The sequence below is a fragment of the Castor canadensis genome, chromosome 16, assembly GCF_047511655.1.
Source record: "Castor canadensis chromosome 16, mCasCan1.hap1v2, whole genome shotgun sequence".
Taxonomy (NCBI): domain Eukaryota; kingdom Metazoa; phylum Chordata; class Mammalia; order Rodentia; family Castoridae; genus Castor; species Castor canadensis.
The window spans coordinates 7,111,448-7,121,454 of record NC_133401.1 but is presented as its reverse complement, the minus strand read 5'-3'; the positions used below and the strand labels follow the sequence as shown (position 1 = coordinate 7,121,454).

Sequence of the window (10,007 nt, the reverse complement as noted above, 5' to 3'; positions counted from 1 at the left end):
TATGATCAAAGGACATTATTTGCATATATGAAAATGTCATAATGAAGCCCATTATTTTGTGCAATTAATGTATGCTAATTAATTAGTGTAGAAAGTATACTATCATCATAAACTAGTGGCCTCAGTCCTGCAGCACACTCATGCAGGCACGATGAAATGCAAGCCCTATAGATTGAGCTAAAACTCTCCATCTCATTTTGTGGGTCGTGGGATTATGGAGACAAGGGTGCCGAATGCCCGTATGTCTCATTGTAGCAATTCAGTTGTCTCAAGACAGAGAATGCACCTTGCCAGTTTGCTTTGTATTTATGTGACGTAAATAGCAGAGGCGTGCCTGTGAGTGGGACGCAGGTTGGGGGGAGTCCGGAAGCTCTCTGATCTTGTAGCACCATGGGACTTCTTTGGGTCTGGGTGTTCATGCTGACGTGGACACTTCTGACCTGCCGTGTCTTTGCAGTTGAATGTGGTAGGCTCATCTGGGGCTGGTCTGAGAAGGGTCAGGGCTGGTTGACCCTCTAGACCCACTACACAGTGACCCCCTCTCCATACACTGCCATTGTCCCATAACGCATGTCATCCAGGCCAACAGAAGAGAATGCATGGTAACAGCTGCAGTTAAGGTGGACCGGGACCTTTCATGCTTCCTCCTCTTATTATTTGCGCTCTACCGCTTGAATAACACTGCCAGTGCTTTTGCCCTCTTAGTTTATTTTTCAGATAAGGTCCCATGCTTTTGCCCAGGCTGGTCTCCATCTTCCCAGTAGGTTACAGGTGTGTACCACCGTGCCCGGCTTCTGTTGGGTGGGACTTTGCAATGTTAACACCACATGTGCAAGAAATATGGCCATATTTTTCTGCATATTTTTCTCTGGTTAGGTGTATGGAAACAGACTTAACAGGACAGTTTATTTTCTGCTCAACCTCTTGAGGTGGTTGGGGGAAGAAGGCTGTTTCTAGAATGATTCAGGGGCCCAGGATGGGGGAGAAACTGACTTCATGAACTATTCTGCAAAATCAATTGTCATTCCTTGAGGTCTTGCCATTCCCTCACAAATGACAAAATCTGAAAGAGGTTTCTGTTTTCTTATCACGGCTCTGAGACACTAGAAGCCCCGTATCCCTGCTCGAATAGGAAAACACCTATTTCCATGTCCCTGGTTTTACCATCGGGACATTCTGAGTTCCACATAAAGTCTAGGAAACACAAGCCCCAGTGAAACACAGATACCAACACAGAAAACAAACAAACAAAACACTTACATGCAAACACGGGAGAAGCAAGAACATTCCCTTCCATTCTACTGGGTGAATAAATACTTTTCGGAAAACAGCAGCCCAGTGGAACTAAGAGAATCGAGGGCATGAGGTGTGGACCCCTAAGGTGGATAAAGACACGCGTGAGCTGGGTGGGTGAGGCGCTTGGATGTTGAGTTTCTTGGATGGTGGATTTCTTGGCAAGGGGGTGTCCCAGCTGTTGAGTTTCTTGCACGGTGGCTGGTCAGTGTCGGGGCGTGGAGCCCTGGGACGCTGGGCCTGGCCTTCAAACATACAGGAAGAACCCGTAAAAGAGGCCTAGGCCGACGAGGATGGCGTACACCGCCAGCCAGACCGTCCGGGCGGAGTTGTCATAGGCGTCTTCCCACTCGCTGTTCTGGTTGGCCTCTGTGGTCTGGGGGAGGCGGGGGAACCACAGATGAGGGTTTCTGAGCTCCTAGCCCTCAGGAACAGGGCTGGAGTCCTCAAGACGCTGGGAGAAAACCCCACCCGGGACCCGGGACAGGAGCAGGCGCAGGCGCAGGCAGAGGCCGTGGTCTGGGCGTGCTGGTTACCTTTTTGCTAAAGTGGAGAGCTGCCAGTCCCAGGGGGAAGAAGCAAACGATGCCAGCGATGGTCAGATGCTTGTAAACGGGAGCATAAAACTCCAGCTCCTCGGGTGTCTGCTCGAACAGCTCCTCCTCCTCCTCACCTGGAGCTTCGGCTTTTTCCGCGTCGCCTTTGGCCTCGGGCTGTGCGGCCTGGGGCTGTGCGGCCTGGGGCTGTGCGGCCTCGGGTTTGGCGGCCTCGGGCTGTGCGGCCTCGGGCTGTGCGGCCTTGGGCTGTGCGGCCTCGGGTTGTGCGGCCTCGGGTTGTGCGGCTTTGGGTTTGGCGACTGGTTTGGCGGCTTTGGGTTTGGCGGCTTTGGGTTTGGCGGCGGCGGCTTTTGGGGCTTTAGGTTTCGGTCCCATGGTCTTTCTGCTCAAAGACAGGTCCCCTTGGCTTGAAAACCGAAGCCAAGACCTACTACGCCTCCCCTTGCTCGAAGCGCAATCCCAAGAACCAGACCACCAAAAGCCCCAGTTCACAATGAAGATACCGGCACCTCAAGTCCTGATTGGCTGCCCTCACAAGAGGGCGTGGCCTTTCTGCTGTCTACTTCATTCATGCCTGGGGGGTGGAGCCGCTCAGGACATTGGCCACACCCCCTGCAAGGGATTGGTTGGAGGCCATAAATTTGGATGTTAACTCCTCCTCCATTCTGCATACACCCATATGCGAACAGCTAGGTGGTGGTACCAGGAAGGCTCCCAAGACCTTCGGGAGAAGGCAAGTAGACTAGCCCAGTAAGAAACTGGATTTACAGAGAAAAAAATGAACGCACGACAAAGTATAGAATTAACAAAGAGATTTTGTAGTCCATGTTGATAGGAAGAAAGAATAGAGAAAACAAATGAAAAAGGAGACTTTCCTTCCCTTTCCCTTTTTTTCTTTCTTTCTTGTATTGGGATTTGAACTCTGGGCTTGGAGCTTGCTGGGCAAGTGCTCTACTGCCTGAGCCACACCTCCGGCTTGGGGAGATCTTTCTTAAAGTAGACTCCCACCTACTAAATGTAGATGGGGTGATGGAATAGGAAATCACATTGTGGTAGGCAGACCACTGGGAGGACTCCAAGATTCCTGATCCCTGCTATAAGTAGCCCTTCTCCCAGTTTATTACATGAAGTACTAATCTGTGGTGAAGGGGTTTTGCAGATAGAATTATAGTCTCAAGTTGGTTAACTCAAAGTTAGGGAGAATAACCTCAGTGGGCCTAACCGAAACAGGTGAGTTCTTGCAGAGGATTTAGTCTTACGGCAAAAAGAGGTTAGATGTGTGAGAGGCCTGGAGGCAGGAGAGGCTGTTTTTGGCTTGAAGATATCTGGGGTCCTGTGGTTAGGAATGCAGGAAGCTTTTAGCTGAGTAGCTCCCCCACTCCACCAGCTGACAGTCAGTTAGGGAACAGGGACCTTAATACTACAAGAGCAAAGATCTGAATTCTGCCATCACTGTTATCTATCCATTTGAAGAGGACTCTGATCTCCAAATGAGCACCCAACCTCACAGACATACAGAACTGCGAGGTAATGATTAAGTTTGTGGGAATTTGTTATTAGAAAACTCATAGTAGCTTTCAGACGTGATAGTCACTCCGGTGAGAGTTGGAGCGGTGCGTCCCTTGGCTGGTAGTTTCAGGGAGGAGGAGGGTGTGTGGAACCAATTTGCTCGGAGTTGGAAGTGGATGGGAGGGAACACCATGAAGTCCACAAATGTAGAATCCAACATGGCATTTCAAAGACACAACTGTATTTAATCCCAGTCAGGGGCACAGAGCAGTAACAAGAACAGTAGGAACACATCTCATCCAAAAGTGAGGACGTTCTTTATAGAATGAATTGGTTCAGTGTTTCAAGGGGCAATGTAGATATTCCAGGACAAAACATATGGGGCCCTGAGATGAGAGAGGACTCAAGACTGGATGGGGTAAAGATTACATATTGGTTTCTGGCTTGAGTGGTAGGAATCTTGGAACGTGAGTGTGAGTGTGTGTGTGAGAGAGAGAGAGTGAGTGTGTGTGTGTGTGTGAGAGAGAGAGAGTGAGTGTGTGTGTGTGAGAGAGAGAGAGAGAGAGTGTGTGTGTGTGTGTGTTGAATAGTGAGTCCCTTGTCTGCAGGGGCATTGAGGTGTTAGCTTACCTAGGGTCTGTGCTCCTGGGCGCATACGTCTCTTGTCAGGTGAATCCTTTTGAAACTGGATTGTTGATCCCAAGTTCATGTCCTGGAGAAGTAGATGATTGAAGATGCCGGCCCAGGAGTTCAGAGTAAAGTGAGCACAGGTTTATTAAAAGGATAGCAAAGATGCCTACGTGGAGGGCTCAGTGAAAAGAGCTAAGCCAAGGAATGGCTGAGGTCCAGGAGATGATAAAGGGCTCTGCCTGACTTAGGTCTACCTATTCTACCTTGAAACTAGTTTGTGATTGAATATCATTGTAGTTGACTTCTCACTGAACCTGACCACCTGGTCACCCCCATCCTTATCAAACTGGACATTTTAGGAGGGTGTGGTGAGCCTTGAGGTTAGTTACTTACTTAAAGTTTAACTTACTCTTTACTTAAGAGTAGTTTATATCTGTATTTAACAAGACAACAGCCCAAATGTAGGAGCTGGATAGAGCAGAGGTTAGTAATTTCAAACAGAAACTCTCTATCAATTAGAGCAGGACATAGTTTATATAAGTAATCTCTCTTATAACAAGACACTGACCCCAAACCCAGGAGATCATTGCAGGGGCCAAACAAACCCAAAGCTTTAACAAACGTTCCAACTGTACAGCCCAACCCTGTCTTCTCTCCCTGGAAGTGACCTGCCCCCAACCTGCTGAAAGTGAATTTCTTTCCCAATGAACTGCGCCATTTCCACTTTATAGTTACCTTTTGGCCTGTCTCCCTTATTTAAGATAGCTCCCCTCAATTTTGACTATAGTGACACTTAGATGGCATGTTCTTTGGCTGAAAGGCTGCCTAACTTACAAGAGATGGGATATAGAAATTACATTTAGGTACAGTATCGTAACAGGCAAACCCTGGCGTAGCATTTGACACCAATTGCTCCTTCGCTATGTAACTGATCTTCAGTTATTTTCTTGATCTTTTGGGAGTGGGGATAAAAGAAGAATGTGACTTCACAGAGTGAATTGAAAGAACCACTCAGGATCTCCACAAAGGTTACAGAGCTGGGACATCATTTGCTTTTAGTTACTTGCTCTTAGCTTGTTAGAAATGAATTCAGAATATTGGGGTGTCACAAGAGAGACAACACAACTTGAAAGTCACTAGGCAAGGCAAAATTTTCTTTGGCAGCAGGGTGTGCCACTGACAAAAGTATCAGGTAAGCAAGCCCACTGGGCAAGAAGTCTGCTCAGGTTTTATTTCTAACTCATCTGCCCCTCACACTGATTGATTGGGTTTCAGGTTCACAATCTTTATTATTGGCTAATTTGGAAAGGGGGCATTTGGGGCAAGGGACCTTGGGGCAGGGAGAGCAAAGATTTACTTGAACAACAGTTGCCTTAAGCAAGCAGTTTTCGAAACTAGGGCACCTGGCAGTAATAGGAACTTGCTCAGCTAAGAACAGCCTTTGTTCAAAACAGGAATTTAAGCCAGGTGCAGGTGGCTCCTGACTACTCCTAGGTACTCAGGATGCAGAGGTCAGGAGGATTGCAGTTCAAAGCCAGCCTGGGCAAATAGTTCATGAGACCCTAGCTCAAAAACCCATCACAAAAAAGGGCTCCTGGAGTGGCTAAAGGTGTAGGCCCTGAGTTCAAGCCCCAGTACTGCAAAAACCAAAACAAACCAAAAAGGAATTTACAGGGTTAAGTGGCATCTCACAAGGCACGAAATCACCAATTCGAGGTGGTTAAGCTGACATCTGTACAAAGATAATATACTGTACATTAACCCTTTGACATAAAAGACTTGACTTTAGTTGATTCTCACAAGCTGACTTTAACAATCATTAATTTTGGAGATCACGAAGCTGGGTGATATATTGTTTGTCTCCCACTAGCTCTACTGTAGCTGACACTTCTGACATGGGTCATACTGACAATGGTTGCCAGGGTTAGTTATCGGGGTCTTGAAGACCACTTTTGTTGAAGCCATCGGCTCCTTACTTGGGCCTGTGCAGAGTCTGACATGTGATTTCTTTTGTTATAGTCATTGATAAACAGAAAATCCAGATTCTTATATCCCACATGAATGCATCCAGGTAAAATATGTATGCATAGCAAGTGCAAGGGTAATGATAAAAGTTTATTAAAGGTTAGGGAAAACAAGTTACAGATAGCCGTGATGGGCTAGGTATGAAACAGAAGCACAAAGAACTCCTATATCCGGGTGCTTTTAAAACCTGTGTTACCCTGTGGGAGGGGAAAAACCTGGGTGGTTCTTGATCACCAATAATCAGTGAGTGGGGAAGGATTTGGGTGGTCCCCGATCTCTTTCTTAGCCTGTCTCACTTTGACATTAGGGTACCAAAAACTCGCCCTCTGATCATGGTAACAGCACCATGTTTCTGAACTTGTGTCCTATGAGAATATATGAAGTTTGATTATACACGTGTAGGCACTGGCTGCTTTACCTCCAATCGCCTTTTATATTGCCTTGTTTATCCTGTAAATATCCCTAAGCCATATCCGTGGGGAGGCAGATTTGAGATTTGTCCTTCCATTTCCGCACGTGGTCACTTCATGAATAAACACTCTTGTGCAAAACTTATTTCAGAGATTGGCCTACTACATACTGGACAAAATGGGCCTGGTTTGATAACTGGAGAGCATAGACAAGAGTGTCAAACAGGTACTCTGGGTTGATAGGCAGAGAGATATTAGCTCCTTAGAAGAGGGAAATTTCAGAGGATTGGTAGGGAGCCATGGTGCAGAAGAAGAGAGGAGCGTAGATAGAGCGTAGACACTGTTTTCCAGAACTTTGGAGGTGAAAGAGGAAGGAGAGGCAGTGTGACAGCTGAGGAGAACGTGGTTTCCTCTTTGTGGGATGTTGTAGGGCTGATGCCTGTCTTTAGGGTGGTGAATTGAGTGTAACTTGTTGAAGTAGAGAGGATGTAGACACTTACTTTAAGCAGTTTGTCTCTAAAAAGCTAAGAAAAGCAAGACTGGGATAGAAGTGAGAGGGTGAGAATATTCTTTTTTAAAACACAGTGAAACTTTGAGGCAGGCTCGCAACAGGGAAAATAACCCACCATGGGACCCCTCTTTTTCTCTCTCTCTCTTTTTTTTTTTTTTATGGTACTGGGGTTTGAACTCAGGAACTTACCTTGAGCCACTCCACCAGCCCTTTTTGTGATTTTTTTTTTTTTGAGATAGGGTCTTGTGAACTATTTTTCTGGGGTTGGCTTTGAACTAAGATCCTCCTGATCTCTTCCTCCTGGGTAGATAGGATTAACCTCTTTGTAATGACTGCTTGGATTTTTCTCACTTTACAACTGATAAATTGGGCTAAAACAAAGAAATCAATGCTTCTGTGCTACTTGGCAGAGCTCACTGCTTTTTCTCTTGCAACACACCCTCTTCTTTCCTTTTCTTTCAATAAAGTGACACAAAAACTTGGAATCTTCTGGACTAGTGTCTTCTTAATGGAGATTCAGAAAAGATGGTGGCAGGAGTCCATGCTTTGTCCTCCCCCTCCTCCTTTTTTGTTTTTGTGGTTTTTAGGTACTGGGGATTGAACTCAGGGTTTCATGCTTGCTAGGCAGGTGCTCTACCACTGGAGCCACATCCCCAGCCCTTTTGCTTCAGTTTGTTTTCCAAGTAGGGTCTTGTACTAACTTTGCCTGGGCTGGCCTCAAATATTTATCCTCTTACCACTCTTCCAGGATAACTGGGACTACAGGCATGCGCCATCACACTCTGGCTTGTTTTTGAGATAAGGTCTTGCTAACTTTCTGACTGGGCTTAGCTTACCTTGGACCCTTGTTTCTTTTATATTTGCCTCCTGAGTAGTTGGACTATAGGCAGTCATGAGTCACGATACAAAAACAGATTTATAGCTCGGGTGCAGAGAGGCATCAGAGGGTGTGGTTTCAGTTTCTGGGTAACTAAAAAACACCTTCATTTTACCTTTATTCTTATTTTTTTTGACAGTACTTGGGGTTGAACTCAGGCACTCTATTCATACCCTAAGCCCATATGCTGTTGGTATTATTATTTTTTTATTTTTGGTGGGACTAGGGTTTGAACTCGGGGTTTTACACTTGCTCTTCTGCTTGAGCCACACTGCAAACCATTTGCTCTGGTTTTTTTGGAGATGGGATCTCTCAAAGTATTTGCCTGGGCTGGCCTCAAACTTCTTCTTTACTGGGCGGAGGAAAAGGACCCGCATCAGCCTTCAGACGGTATCAAATCCATCACATCCGTCACTTTTTTTTTTTTTTTTTTGCAATACTGGAGTTTGAACTCAGGGCCTTCACCTGAGCAACTCCACCAACACTTTTTTGTGATGGGTTTTTCGAGATAGGGTCTCTCGAACTATTTGCCCAGGGATGGCTTTGAACCTTGATCCTCTTGATCTCTGCCTCCTGAGCAGCTAGATTACAGGCGTGAGCCACCGGCGCCTGGCTTCCATCACTCTATTGAAAGAACTTCTTTTAACACTTCATCCTCGATTTGATTTGCTCAAAGTTTCCTCAAAAAGTTAGGTTAAATTCAGTTCTGGAAAATTCTTTGAGATTATTTCTTTAAATGTTTCCTCTGCAACATTCTCTTGTCTGGAGGTGTTGTAGGATGGCATGGTCTCTGATCAGATTTCCAAATCCTTGTGTCCAGCCTGGAGGCAAGACCCGTGGACATAGGAAGGGCTGTGACAGTTTGTTACAGGTCAGGGAGAGGAGCTGCAGAGGCCATGGCAGGGTCCCAGCTGCCAGATGGAAGGGAAGAAGCCAGAGGCAGGGGGAGAGGCAGTTTTAAAATTCCCGCTAACCTCTGGGAGTGGAAAGACCCCTGCGCAGTTTCTGATCGCCAATAACCAGCGAGTGGGGCGGGGTTTGGGCGGTCCCGGGGGTGGGGCGGGGCTTGGGCGGTCCCGGGGGTGGGGCGAGGGTGATTGACAGCTACTCTGCGCATGGCAAGCCAGCTCCAGGCACTCCAGCCGTAAGGCGGGGTGTGCCCAATACCCACGGGTTTCTGCTGAGGGACAGCGGAGGGCGGAGTCACAAGGAGTCCCCTGTGCAACCGCAGGGGACAGCATCGGGCTGAGGTAAGGAGTTTGGCATGAAAAGTGCCCAGAATAAGTGCCATGGGGTCTGAGGAGCCTGCCTCAGTCCGTCACATAAATGCCAGACCTTGCCGGTGGAGTGGCTAACGTGGTACAGCGCCTGCCTAGCAAGCGTGAGGCCCTGAGTTCAAGCCCCAGTACCACCCAAAAAAATTTCACTGTACTATGTTTAAAATTATAGGGCAGGGCGGATAATGGAGACTGATAGAGGGGGTGAATTCACCCATAATACGTTGTAAGGACCTTTGCAAATGTCACAATGTGCCTCCAGTACAGTAATAATAATTAAAAAAAAGTGACACACCTTCTTTTGTATTCCTTTCCCCCTCTACTCTGCAGTCTGTTTAGCTTTTTCTGACCTATATTTCAGTTACTTGTTCTCTTCTTCCGGGACTAATCTGAAAATCCCAGCCATTACATTCCGAATGTCATTTACTGGTGTTTCTCAATTCTTGAATTTGGTTTGCTTTCAAGTCTTCTCTGTCACTTTAGTTTCCAGTTTTTCCACTATTTTTTTTTTTTAGTTTATATTCATTACTTTGATTATAGTTATCATTCTTGTATCTAATGGTGACCATTATGGCTCTGTTTTTATTATCTGTCATTTCTTTTGGTTCTCACTCATGGAATCTTAATTCCATGTGAGCCTAGATATCATTAAGAGTTTGGCACTGCTGTAGTATGGAAATGTCCCCTGAAGGGCCATGTGTTTAAAGGCTTGCTTCCCATGGTGACACTCTTGGGAGGTGGTGGAACCTTTAAGAGGTGGGGCCTAGTGGGAAGTCTTTAGGTCATTGGTGGTGCACCTGTAAGGGGGATTGTAGGATCCTCAGCCCCTTCTTCGTTCTCTCTTTTGCTTTTTGTCCATGAATGAGTTGTTTTTTTCTGCCATGTGCTCCCATCATAATTTGATGCCTCATGACAGTC

General features: G+C 46.5%; 1 protein-coding gene across 1 annotated transcript; it reads right to left on the bottom strand.

Annotated features, from left to right (window-relative positions):
- Positions 1-295: 295 nt before the first annotated feature.
- Positions 296-2,368, bottom strand: Pmis2 (PMIS2 transmembrane protein). The gene is made up of 2 exons (XM_074057050.1): positions 1,830-2,368; positions 296-1,669 (listed from the first exon to the last, which is right to left on the bottom strand). The coding sequence occupies exons 1-2, from the start codon at positions 2,223-2,225 to the stop codon at positions 1,541-1,543; spliced, it is 525 nt and encodes a 174-aa protein (XP_073913151.1). The 5' UTR covers positions 2,226-2,368; the 3' UTR covers positions 296-1,540.
- Between the last annotated feature and the right edge of the window lie 7,639 nt (positions 2,369-10,007).

Excerpts from the sequence above, each read along its gene's own strand:
- Pmis2 (XM_074057050.1), bottom strand. The coding sequence starts at position 2,225 with ATGGGACCGAAACCTAAAGCCCCAAAAGCCGCCGCCGCCAAACCCAAA. Across the intron at positions 1,670-1,829 it reads CTCTCCACTTTAGCAAAAAG|ACCACAGAGGCCAACCAGAA; the intron begins GTAACCAGCACG and ends CGCCTCCCCCAG.